General features: G+C 43.6%; 1 protein-coding gene across 1 annotated transcript; it reads right to left on the bottom strand.

Annotated features, from left to right (window-relative positions):
* Positions 1 to 1249: 1249 nt before the first annotated feature.
* Positions 1250 to 13670, bottom strand: LOC144737704 (uncharacterized). Its single transcript, XM_078620557.1, has 2 exons — positions 13586 to 13670; positions 1250 to 4714 (listed from the first exon to the last, which is right to left on the bottom strand). Exon 2 carries the CDS (start codon positions 4631 to 4633, stop codon positions 3452 to 3454), a length of 1182 nt encoding a protein of 393 aa, XP_078476683.1. The 5' UTR covers positions 4634 to 4714; positions 13586 to 13670; the 3' UTR covers positions 1250 to 3451.
* Between the last annotated feature and the right edge of the window lie 328 nt (positions 13671 to 13998).

Here is a 13998-nt window from a genome sequence, read left to right on the forward strand (position 1 = left end):
ATTATTCGGTTCATGTTTAATCAATATTCGTAATGCTCTTCATTACGTCATTATTTTGAGGGTTCTGCCAAGCTTGGTTATAAGTCTGTCTCCAGGGATTGGTGTTTTATTTTGAGTTATATTTTGATGCTGGAAGAATAGCATTAGTTTGGACTTAAATTTTCGTGATGGCAGGGGCTCGTGTATTTGGTTCATTTGGTGAAGTTACATAGAAAGATACCATACAAAATAATGAGTTGAATAAGGGTGAAATAAAATAAGTAACAATGATAAAACCACTGATAAGACTGCCAGCCTATAACGTGGATTTGTTCTTTTTGCTGAGTTTCAAATTTTTATCGTTAAAGAAGATGCGAGTTGTAATGTTGTTTGTTTGTCTCTGCTATGTGAGTGTTTTTTTTCCTGGCTCTGCATATTTGTTTATGAACTATCCAGAACGTTTTGGAAGGTCGGGGTCATATGCCCTTTGTCAATCTGGAAATTTCCAGATAGTCGCTAACCTTCCTCTGCCCTGAGTTTATTATTTAATGGCATTTTACGACCTCCAAATGCTGGGTGCTTGTTAGGGGTAGCGGGGTAAAATAATTTATTAAAAATATATATTGGCCGAATTATTCTTGATATGAATTTTGGAAAAAGGCCTATATATACACACATCCCTAACAGCCAAGTCTCTGAGTGGTCTAACACCAGCTCGACGGCAATACACCTCAACCATCAGCCCTCCGTGGATAGGTAACGTGACAGATGGGTGACCAGCATCGTGCCCAACTACCTTTGTCTTCCCAGTGGCGATGTTTACACATTGTACCAGGTACTCATTTGTGACCGAGTTGACCTAGGGGAGTGTTGTATTTGTCGGGTCATGAAATTTTGATGAAAATAATAAAATTAATAATTTTCCGAAAAATGCGCAAATCGCATTATGTTAATGTGTGTATTAATATGCATAAATTATGATGATGCGTGTAATTATATGCATAAATTATGATAATCACGGAGATAATCGTAGTAATTTATGCGGATGCTTGCGATGATGTTAATGTGAGCAGTTGTGATAATTAGGCTTAGCTTCGTTTATCCAGAGTTATATCAATCAGGATAACACGATTATCATCGATTAAACGTTTACCAATTATCTTAGTGTGTTTATTATTATTTTAGGTCACCAGTTTCAGATCTCATCACAGGCAACAGCTCTTATGAATAAGATAGTTTTGCATGGACTTGGAAAGAAGCACTCGAACAGTTGGTGTTAAGTAATTTTATTCTAACAAGCATGTGACATTCTATCATGCTGGTCAAACATGCGTCAATAATTCATGAATAACCAAACTCTTATGCATTTGCGATACTATGCATTCGATTAATATGAATAACTAAAATTCTTATGCAATTACGATATTATGCATTTGACTAAAATGAATGAATAAACACTTATGCATTTGCGATACTATGCAATTACCTAATATGAATGACTAAAAATACTTCATTGGCGAAATTATGCAGTTAACGAAAATGAATGACTAAAACATTTCTTATTCATGTAACTCAACGGCAGCAACTGCTTTGCACGATCAGTTGATATTGAACGCACCACCTCGAAATGGCAACCCTTTTTGAAACGCAAAGACAATTTTTCTTTTAAAGTCTTATTCGTGTACGTGCTGTGTATACGTTGTCCCCTTGTAATATTAATTAATTCTTAGAGCCAGGAGTTGTGTCATTAGCTTGTGTGGTGTGGGAGGATACAAACAGCGGCCAGAAGTTTTCTCTGGGTTGGGCGTGGCCGCCGCTCTGCTCCTGCTGCTCCCTCGATCGGCGTGTCTCTGCTTGTGCTCTCTCTCTCTCTCCACTGCTCGATGACGAGTTGGCACGATGCTGTCCTTGAAGATGCTCGGTCGCTCGTGTCGCTCGGTGGCGCTGGGTGTCGCTCGTTGGCGCACGGTGGCGCACGGTGGCGCACGGTGGCGCACGGTGGCGCACGGTGGCGCAGCTCTGCTGGCGCTGGGTGGCGCTCGCTTGGCGATCTCCGCCTTTCCTGCGGGTTGTTCGCTGGTCGTCACTCTGACGAGGAGCGATGCTTCGTTCGTGGCAGGGTGGACGTTGGCGTCTTTGTTGGCTTCACTCACAGCTCGGCGACTCAGGGTAGCGATTCTTCTCAGGTGGTGCAGACCTCGGCTTGTAGCGGCACGTCGCTACCCCGCGAACCTCGTCATTCTGGATGACGAAAACTTCTTGACGATCTGTGGTGGAGTCGAAGCCCTGGCGACGAGATGGCCTCAGAGCCCTGGCGATCTGTGGTGGGGGCCAGGGCCCCTGACGATCTGTGGTGGATGGATTTTTCCCCGGCTTATATTGAGAAAATCCACTCAATCTTCCCGAGTTGTTTGAAGGCCGTCATATATCTTTCTGTGGGTTGAACACATCTGCGTCCGTGTGTTTCGTGTGTCGTGTGCGTGTTTATTAGTAAAGACCCAGCTGTGTAACCATTTTGGGAGGAGGGGTGGGGAATGTTATTTGTTTGCGTGTGCAAATCTTGCTGTCCGTGTTGCGGAGAGACGAAGATTGCCGTGTTTTAACTCAAAACTTGAGCACCCTCTCCTCTCTCCGCGTCTCTTGCGAGAGAAAACAACAATGTCAGCACAAACCCCCCCCCCCCCCCTTGTGACCTTTTTGCTCCCTCCTTGCTTGTCAGACCCCGCTGGAAGACAAAGGTGGCTGAGGAGATGTTTGTAATACATTTATGTGGTCCTGTGTGTTACATTTATTCTTGAATTATATTCTATGAGTTCCTTCGGTCTTAGTATCGTGGTAATCATTCGTCTATGTTTAATGAATATTCGTAATGATTCTCGTCATATTATTATTTTGGGCTTCGCCAAGTTTAGTTCTCCAGAGATTGGTGTTTATTCTGAGTTATATTTTAATGTCCTGAGGTTAAGCGTAACTATGTTTCCACTTAAGCTTTCTGGAATTCGTACTCTTTAGTTTTTTTTGGAAGGTCGTGTAGGTAGGAAACATATAATAGTAAAAATATTATTGTTTGTTGGTTAATTATCTTTGTTAAGTTTCTACTTTTCGGTAAGGAAAACGTTAAGAAAACGCGAGTTGCAACCGTTATTTTCTCTGCACCTTATCTGTACATCTCCAGATGTCTTGGGAGGCTAGTCCATACATCTTTTGTCCATCTGGATGTCTATGACCTCTTTGTGACCAAATTCTCAACATTTTAACCGCCCTCCATGTTTTATGGATTCCTGGTGTGCTTGTAGTGGGTTGTTTTCATTAATTAATTAAAAAAAGTATATATATAGATAAAAAAAATTTTTCTTAATTATTCTTAATATTAATAACGGAAAACAGGGCATAGATCCAACAGGAGGCCCAGGACCGGTTCAAATAATCGTCACCGGTGTTAGCCGTGAGCGGGAATCAAACTCGGCCGTTGTTACACCACTCCCCTAAAATCCACCCACACCTCCACATCCACAAATTCCCTGTGGTGGCCTCGTTCTCCCTCAGAGTCTGAATCCTTCTCCTGCTTCACGCGGACTTCATCCACCTGGAGGTCAGGTCCTGGAGTTGAATCTTCATCTTCACATTTGACCTTCACTTCTTTATATTCCACCTTCACCTCTTCACATTCCACCTTCACCTCTTCACATTCCACCTTCACCTCTTCACATTCCACCTTCACCTCTTCACATTCCACCTTCACCTCTTCACATTTAACCTTCACTTCTTCACATTTCACCTTCACCTCTTCACATTTCACCTTCACTCCACATTCCACCTTCACCTCTTTACATTTCACCTTCACTCCACATTCCACCTTCACCTCTTTACATTTCACCTTCACTTCACATTCCACCTTCACTTCTTTATGTTTCACCTTCAGTTCTTTATGTTTCACCTTCAGTTCTTTATGTTTCACCTTCAGTTCTTTATGTTTCACCTTCAGTTCTTTATGTTTCACCTTCACTGCTAGCGACGTTGCGACGATTGGGTTGTCTTCTGGTCCTTGTTCCATGCGAGATGGGCTCAATGCGGCTCTTTTTTTACGTCCACGTCTCGATTTCACCTTCGACTTATTGTGGATCTTTTCATGCCTCCTTCGGCCTTCAGGCCGTGCAAATGGCTTCCCACACACAGTGCACTTGAAGGGCTTTTCGTCAGAGTGCATTATAAGGTGTCTTTTAAGATGTGCTGTATCTCCAAATGCTTTCTCACACACAGTGCACTTGAAGGGCTTATTGTCGGAGTGTATTTTCTCATGATTTGTAAGACATCGTTGATGCCCAAATGACTTGCCACACACAGTGCACTTGAATGGCTTCTTGCTTAAGTGTATTACCTCATGAACACGAAGACATTGTAACCATGAAAATGTCTTCTCACACACAGTGCACTTGAATGGCCTCTCGCCTGAGTGTCTTCTCTCGTGAATTTGACAATCTCGATTAAGTAAAAATGCCTTCCCACACACAGTGCACTTGAAGGGCTTCTCACCTGTGTGTCTTCTCTGATGAATGTTAAGAGATCCTGCCTGTGTAAATGTCACCCCACACACCATGCACTTGAAGGGCTTCTCTTTCGTGCGTGTTCTCTGGTGTTTCTTCAATTTGCCCATCTCATCCGTATTGTAAGGACACTGGAAGCATCGATGCCTTTTAATTCCAGCCCCAAATCTCACTGCTCCACGTGAACGATTCTGCAAATATATACACACATATTACACAGCACATACAAGCAGCCCTCGCTTAGCACAACCCCGTAGAGTACCGATTCCCTATCGCGCTTTGTCCTGGAGATTTTTTCTTTAAAATGAAGAAAAATCTACAAAGTGCTTACTCGCAAGTTAGAACACACAGCAGCAGCGCTGGTCTAGGAAACGTTGCTGTTCCCATCATTCGCTCAGCCAACGAGAGCAACGCACGGCTCTGAGCAAACCAGACCCCACCTCCACAATTACATTGAAGAAAAACAAATGGATTTACTTAACCAGGTTGAGAACTCGTGAGACCAGGATAAGAGTCTCAGGGCTCCACCTAAAAGAAACCTCTGCACAGAAAGTTAGACCTCCGATTAGCACGGTAGGCTACGTATGGTGCAAAAGAAGTTCAACATAGCAGATCATGGAGTTCTTGGAGCTCTTCTCCAAGAAAAAAACCAGATTGGAAATCCAGCAGCAGCTCCTCTAACCTTGTCTCCCACCACTGCCTTGCAGCATAGTAAAAAGCACTCATGAGTACAATACATACTGATATTTCCATACATTTATTTATTTCGGAAATGTTTATCACTTATTATGAACACTGTTACCAATACCCCCAATGAAGCCCTCATATATTGCTCGTACATAAGTAATTTCAGGAATGCATCCCTATGTAGTATACAATGCGGTATGATTACCGCTTTTAGGGCTGATACAATTGGTGCTCACTTCGAGGAATGCATCATGATGAGCTCGAAGGCGAGCGCTGCGTGTATAATGGCACCCATGCTGACTGGAAGGTACTGCTCAATCTTCTTCCTCTCCCAGTGCCAGGGCAGGTTTTGCCCATGTGCCGTTCAGCAGGCTAAACCCACTGCTGTGCTGTCACAAATCACAGCACGCTCGGTTCACCACTCTGGTCAAATGTAGCAGCCACCCTGATTAGTAAGACAGAGTCGTGAGACATAGTTAAGTCTGTCTTGAAAAGCATCTCCTTAAATGGGCCTTTTCCCTCCGCCTACTTATGGCCATTTACCCTGGTTCTGAGCGATTGGGTTCGTGAGAGTATATTAGTTGGTGAGCGTGAGGTTGGGTGAGGATGTGGGTTAGTGAGTGGATAAATGAGTCGACGTGTGATTGGCCTACTATCCATCCTGGGTTTAACCCAGCTGGATTGTGTGCAGAGCTCACAAATCCTCTAAAAATCATGAAACAAGTCCCATTGGTGAGCAGATCTGGCAGGCAAGGCTGCGCTTGGCTGGGTCATGTGGCCCGCATGCCCAGCCACCGCATGCCCAAACAGCTTTTGTTTGACCGGATAGATAAACGGGTGTGGGGCATGGGTTAGAGAAGAGATTGACTCTTGTGGTACACTCTACAAACGTATATTATAATTTCGATTACTATATATAAATAAAGATCTTAATCTGGATGTATGTCTCAAAAACCTCTCGGGTACTTCCCGTCAAGGTAGAAAGCTGAAATTTGGTCTATAGGTGGCTTTTAGATTTTTCATTTTAAGGCCCTTAAATATCGATTTTAAGTGCCCCATGAACATGTTTGTGCGTGTCATTCAGAAATGGTTCAAAATATAAGATTGCAGGTTTTTTTTCGTTTGATAGAGTGTTAAAGAAGTAACATTAAAGCGAACCATTGTTCTTGTTTTGTATTATTTTTCTCATCTTATCTTATAATAATTTATATAGCGCTTTATCCAAGGCACTTTACACAGAATTAATGGTACATATTAATGTAACGTTGGAGATGTTATTTAAATAGACGAGAAGAAGCAATGGGCAAACCTCTGATGTGTGAAATTGGTGAAAGCTAAATTGACAATAAATAATGATGAATGGATTGAATGAATGTGGAATGAGTGAGAGCCATATGAGAAAATGAAGGAAAAGTAACTGTGGCGGGTATGAGGTGGAGATTAAGGGCGTCTTGAGTGCGGAATGGAAATTAGTGATCGAAGGTGACTGTTCAATGTGGAAGGGAATTTTGTTCGAGTGAAGGAGTGCAACAAGAGAAATAGAACAAAAGCATGATTGACCGCAAGGAGTAGGAGGAACAGAGAAACGGCAAACATTGTGAACATAGAGGGCAAGAAGGCGACGTAGAGACATACAATAGTGGCACAATACAGTGGGGTCAAGACCGTGAGGGAATTTGGAGACCAGGGTGAGGAATTTGAACAGGTAATGGTAGTACACAGGGAGCCAGTGCAGTTGTGTGAGCAGGGCCGAAGTATGGGAATTATAGGGAAGGTTGAATATGAGCTGAGCCGAGTTGTTTTGGATTTGTTGGAGGAGGACAAAAGAGTAAATGGGCAGACCGAGCATAGTCCAGATGGGTATGGATAAGGGAATGGACTAGAAGTTTTGCAGCAGGGGTGGAAATAAGTGGTCGGATTTTGCGAATGTTGAACAAATGAAACCGGCAAGCATGGGTAGTGGTGGAAATGTGATCAGTAAGGGAGAGGGAAGAGTCAAAGATAATACAAATGCTGCTGGCTAAGGAAATAGGAGAAATAGAAAAAGGAGCAGGGAATGGTGGGGCAGAGAGGAGGGGAAAATGAGGCCGGGGAAAGATTATTTGAGTTTTGGAAGGGTTGAGGGACAGAGAGTGACGTGCCATCCAAGGTTGGATAGAAACCAGGCAGAATGAGATGCGGGAGAGGTCAGGGGAAAAGGAAAGGAGAAGAACATTCGGATGTCATCTCTGAAGAAATGTTGGGGAAAGTTCAGCAATGCAGCAACAATGCTAATGCAGTTAATTTCCCCCCCCACATCCCCAGCGTTTGGCATTGTTGCTGCATTGCCATTGTTGCTGCATTGCCATTGTTGCTTCATTGGCATTGTTGCTGCATTAGCACTCGTGCACCGCCCGTGCTTCTGGTGTTGTGGATACACTTGGGCTACGCCCATCCCCAAACCCTTATACAGTAGAACCTCTGGTCACGACCATAATTCGTTCCATAACTTTGGTCACAACCGAATTTGGTCATGACTCGAACCTAATTTCCCCATTGGATTGTATGTAAATACGATTAATCCGTTCCAGACTCCTACGAACTGTATATAAATATTGTTATTTTTTTATTTTTAAGCACAAAAATAGTTAATTATGCCATAGAATTCAAAGTGTAATAGTAAACTAAATGTAAAAACATTGAATAACACTCAGAAAACCTTGAATAACAGAGAAAACTAACATTGCCGCGTCAAGGTTTAGAATCGTTCAACAAGATGATTGTTTCGTCTGCTACATCAGTCGGTCGATTCTGAGAGAGAGAGAATATTCGTATGAGCAATTCATGTTTCTATTGAAAGTAAGTTAACAGTAATATTTGGGTACAGTATTGTTTTTGGAAGCATTCGTCGTAATATCGTATGAACGTTTACTTCACCGCATCATCGTATGAATGATGCGAGAAAAGATTAACGGGTTCTTATGTTAGCGATTTACGTACTCGGAGCTTTCGCTCTCTAAATTACGGCTTGAATGAGGGGGGAGGGGTATGACTACACTCACAAAATTAATATCTGACTAAGCGAGACTGACTGAGCAAGCGGCCACACGTGGGTCGCTGATTGTAAACAAACGACAGGAAATTCTAGATTTGAAGCATTCGTGACTGCAAGGATTCATATTCTTAGGTTTTTTCGGTAAAGTCACGTAGGTAAAACATTAAAATTAATCAAAATAAAATCAAAATCACGACGTTTCGGAGGCAACACAAGCGTCCGTCTTCAGGTGGAACAGTCACAGCCACGACAGCTGTATGAAGTACTTGATACGTGACTTTACCGAAAAAACCTAAGAAAACGACAGGAAATTTGGCGCTTATAAAAAATGGCGCGGAAGGGGAAATCGGCCGCGGCCGTGTTTGATCGCCACCCGAGTTTGTGTTCATGACCAGATACAAAAAAATTGTGATTTTTTTTGGTCGCAACTCGATTTGGTCGTGGTCAGAAGCGTTCGTGATCAGAGGTTCTACTGTAAACGGTTTGCCTTTAGAGGCTGACTCCTTTGCCTGATGACGACCGCGTGTGTTGCGATCGAAACATCGTGATTTGTTTTATATTATTTCTAACTACGTGACTTTACCGAAAGAACCAAAGAGTATGGACTCCTGCAGTCACGAAAGCTTCAAATCAAGATTTGACTGGAGCAGGTAGCTTAAGTATATTTAGCGGTGGAGCGAGGGTGGCTAAGGGAGATGATTGGTATTCACAAGGCTGATGATGAAGCGGTGGTAGGTGGTGGATGATAGTACGAGGGAATGGTGGTATTAAGGATGGGAGATAGTGGATGCATCGAGATGGATAATCTCACATGAAGCATGAGGAGTAACATGCAGAGTATGACTCCTGCCATCTCGATAACCGCGACGGCGAGATCTGGGCCCTTTGACGAAGAGAATACCCAAACCATGAGGTTTATAAAGGAATAAGGGGTGAACATATTTAATATAAGCGGTGGGACTGAGTGTAAGCAACCCATCACGCGAGTAGGCAGGACCAGAGTTTGGGTGTATGCCGACTGGAAACTGAGAACAGGCTACAGTTAAGAACCAGGCTACATTTCGATTTAAAGCTTTCGTGACTGCAGGGATTCATCTTCTTGGTTCTTTCGGTAAAGTCACGTAGAAAGGAAATAATAAAATAATGAAAATAAAAAATAATTCTCACGTTTCGGCTAAAACGCAAGCAGCCGTCCTCAGGTGAAGAAACCAGGCTACAGTCTACATTATAGACTGCCAGTTCACTCACCACACTTAATAACCAGGCTACAGTCTACATTATAGACTGCCAGTTCACTCACCACACTTAATAACCAGGCTACAGTCTACATTAAAGACTGCCAGTTCACTCACCACACTTAATAACCAGGCTACAGTCTACATTATAGACTGACAGTTCACTCACCACACTTAATAACCAGGCTACAGTCTACATTAAAGACTGCCAGTTCACTAACCACACTTAATAACCAGGATACAGTCTACATTATAGACTGCCAGTTCACTCACCACACTTAATAACTAGGCTACAGTCTACATTATAGACTGCCAGTTCACGCACCAAACTTAATAACCAGGCTACAGTCTACATTAAAGACTGCCAGTTCATTCACCACACTTAATAACCAGGCTACAGTCTACATTAAAGACTGCCAGTTCACTCACCACACTTAATAACCAGGCTACAGTCTACATTATGGACTGCCAGTTCACTCACCACACTTAATAACCAGGCTACAGTCTACATTATAGACTGCCAGTTCACTCACCACACTTAATAACCAGGCTACAGTCTACATTAAAGACTGCCAGTTCACTCACCACACTTAATAACCAGGATACAGTCTACATTATAGACTGCCAGTTCACTCACCACACTTAATAACCAGGCTACAGTCTACATTATAGACTGCCAGTTCACTCACCACACTTAATAACCAGGCTACAGTCTACATTAAAGACTGCCAGTTCACTCACCACACTTAATAACCAGGCTACAGTCTACATTATAGACTGACAGTTCACTCACCACACTTAATAACCAGGCTACAGTCTACATTAAAGACTGCCAGTTCACTCACCACACTTAATAACCAGGATACAGTCTACATTATAGACTGCCAGTTCACTCACCACACTTAATAACCAGGCTACAGTCTACATTATAGACTGCCAGTTCACGCACCACACTTAATAACCAGGCTACAGTCTACATTATAGACTGCCAGTTCATTCACCACACTTAATAACCAGGCTACAGTCTACATTAAAGACTGCCAGTTCACTCACCACACTTAATAACCAGGATACAGTCTACATTATAGACTGCCAGTTCACTCACCACACTTAATAACCAGGCTACAGTCTACATTATGGACTGCCAGTTCACTCACCACACTTAATAACCAGGCTACAGTCTACATTATAGACTGCCAGTTCACTCACCACACTTAATAACCAGGCTACAGTCTACATTAAAGACTGCCAGTTCACTCACCACACTTAATAACCAGGATACAGTCTACATTATAGACTGCCAGTTCACTCACCACACTTAATAACCAGGCTACAGTCTACATTATAGACTGCCAGTTCATTCACCACACTTAATAACCAGGCTACAGTTTACACGAGTGTTTTTTTTTCTATTTTTATTTTATTCTTTTTATTTTTATTCACTTTATTTTATATCTACGTGACTTTACCGAAAGAACCAAAAAATACTCTTTGAACCAAAGAATATTATTATAGAGTTAGTATAGCTACTACTACAGCCAGTAGACACGTCTATAGAGTTAGTTTATCTACGACTACAGCCAGTACAGTGTGTGCATTAGTGTATAGTGTACAGTATTGTAGTGTGCACAGTAGTAAGTTGGTGTGTAGTGCAGTGTGTAGTGGTGTAGTGTGTGCATTAGTGTAGTGTACAGTGGTGTAGTGTGTACGGTATTGTAGTGTGTATAGTAGTGTAGTGTGTATGTGTACAGTAGTGTAGTGTGTACAGTAGTGTAGTGTGTACAGTAGTGTAGTGTGTACAGTAGTGTAGTGTATGTGTACAGTAGTGTAGTGTGTGTAGTAGTGTAGTGTGTACAGTATAGTGTGTGTACAGTAGTGTAGTGTGTACAGTAGTGTAGTGTGTATAGTGGTGTAGTGTGTGTGTGTACAATAGTGTAGTGTGTACACATCTCAGCCAGGGCACCCCTGGACGAGGACACTGAGACGCGGCGAGGTGAAGAAACATTTTACTGGTAGGAACGAAGTGGACCAGACCACCAATAGATTAATGTGTCCGTCCGTCCGCGTTTGTCCGTCCGTCCGCGTTTGTCCGTCCGTCCGCGTTTGTCCGTCCGTCCGCGTTTGTCCGTCCGTCCGCGTTTGTCCGTCCGTCCGCGTTTGTCCGTCCGTCCGCGTCTGTCCGTCCGTCCGCGTTTGTCCGTCCGTCCGCGTTTGTCCGTCCGTCCGTCCGCGTTTGTCCGTCCGTCCGTCCGCGTTTGTCCGTCCGTCCGTGTATCAACATCGCCCCCTACTGCAAACACTTGGAATGACCCTGTCTGACAAGATGGCCGCCCGCTCCCCCTGCGATATGTGAATTAAACAAGATGGCCGTCGCTTCCGGCGCATCACGGCAAAACTTTAAACTTCGCTTCAAAATTACTTTACTGAAACGCAGCACGTTTATTTAAAAAATTACGTTACTGAAACGCTGCACGCTTTTTAACACAGAGACAAGAAACATTTATTAACCCAGAGACGAGATACATGTAATCGCCTTATTTGTGCACGAAAAGCACGGCACGAGGCCTAGTGCGGCAGGCTTCGTGAGGCCTAGTGCGGCAGGCTTATTAACACAGAGATGAAACGCAGCACGTTTATTTAAAAACAATTATTTTACTGAAACGCAGCACGTTTTTATAACACAGACAAGACACATTTATTAACACAGAGACGAGATACATTTAATCGCCTTATTTGTGCACGAAAAGCACGGCACGAGGCCTAGTGCGGCAGGCTTCGTGAGGCCTAGTGCGGCAGGCTTATTAACACAGAGATGAAACGCAGCACGTTTATTTAAAAACAATTATTTTACTGAAACGCAGCACGTTTTTATAACACAGAGACAAGAAACATTTATTAACACAGAGACAAGATACATTTAATCGCCTTATTTAGCAACGAAAAGCACGGCACGAGGCCTAGTGCGGCAGGCTTCGTGAGGCCTAGTGCGGCAGGCTTATTAACACAGAGATGAAACGCAGCACGTTTATTGTTGTTGTTGTGCATATTGGCAGTGGTACCTGACTCGGCTGAATCTGCAGCCCGGCAGCGGCAGAGCAGAGGCAGCGAGAGGCCTCGTCGCTGCTGCTATTCACTCGCTTATAGTTCTACCGTGTTCACTACATCTCTGTCGTGTTCACTACATCTGCTGTGTTCACTACATCTCTGCCGTGTTCACTATCATCTCTACATCTCTGTCGTGTTCACTATCATCTCTACATCTCTGCCGTGTTCACCACATCTCTGCCGTGTTCACCACATCTCTGCCGTGTTCACTACATCTGCTGTGTTCACTATCATCTCTGCATCTCTGTCGTGTTCACTATATCTCTGTCGTGTTCACTATCATCTCTACATCTCTGTCGTGTTCACTACATCTCTGCCGTGTTCACCACATCTCTGCCGTGTTCACTACATCTGCTGTGTTCACTATCATCTCTACATCTCTGTCGTGTTCACTATATCTCTGTCGTGTTCACTATCATCTCTACATCTCTGTCGTGTTCACTACATCTCTGCCGTGTTCACCACATCTCTGCCGTGTTCACCACATCTCTGCCGTGTTCACCACATCTCTGCCGTGTTCACCACATCTCTGTCGTGTTCACTACATCGTTCACTGGTATGCTTTCCAGTTGCTCTATCTGCTCCAATATACTAGTAAATGCATTCGAGTTTCCCCATCTAAGGTCAATTAATCTCAGATGTGATCGTTTGGAAATGAAAGACTACGAGTCTTTAAATCTCACAGCGTTTCTTGTCAAAACAAACACCTTTAATTAACGTTACACTAGAATACAGTAATTTTTTCTTTAACTCCTCTATACCCGGTCGATATCCCTGTACCGGTACCAAGTATTATTCCTACCAGCCCACCCCGCAGGGTCCTGTTTAAACTTAGAAAATGAAAGCAAACAAAATAATGCATGGCAAGGCCGCACGTGGATATCGATCCGTAGCTGCTACTCAATTGATATCCCTAGGAGAGAAAGAAGAAGCGAAGCTTTACCTGGGTAAACAACAACCAAAAATCACAGCAACAACAGCAACATGGCGCAGCGTCTCACCTTGTTCCACAGCGAGCGGCGAACAAAGTGACTCGGGTGTCGTGACGTCACGCGGCGCAGAGGGTGAAATGCGTCAGAAGTGGGGGTGAACCCTCCTCCCTCCGCCCCCTCATCCCTCCTCCCTCCACCCCCTCCTCCAACCGACCCCCTTATCACCCCGCCCCCCTCCCTTTTATTTTGGAATTGAATTTTAATTATATTTTTATTTTCTATCTACGTGACTTCACCGAAAGAACCAGGAATAAGGATTGCCACTAGAAAGGAAATTGGCAGAGGTAAATGACGTCACGCGCAGCCGCATGATGACATGACGTCACCAGCGCGGGACACCACCGCTCGGGCGTCTCACGCCGATGACGTCACGAAGAGTAGTGAGAGTGTTCATATTTGTTCCATCTTATTTACCGGATCCT

The sequence above is a fragment of the Lampetra planeri genome, chromosome 72 (assembly GCF_965212315.1).
Source record: "Lampetra planeri chromosome 72, kcLamPlan1.2.h2, whole genome shotgun sequence".
NCBI lineage: Eukaryota > Metazoa > Chordata > Hyperoartia > Petromyzontiformes > Petromyzontidae > Lampetra > Lampetra planeri.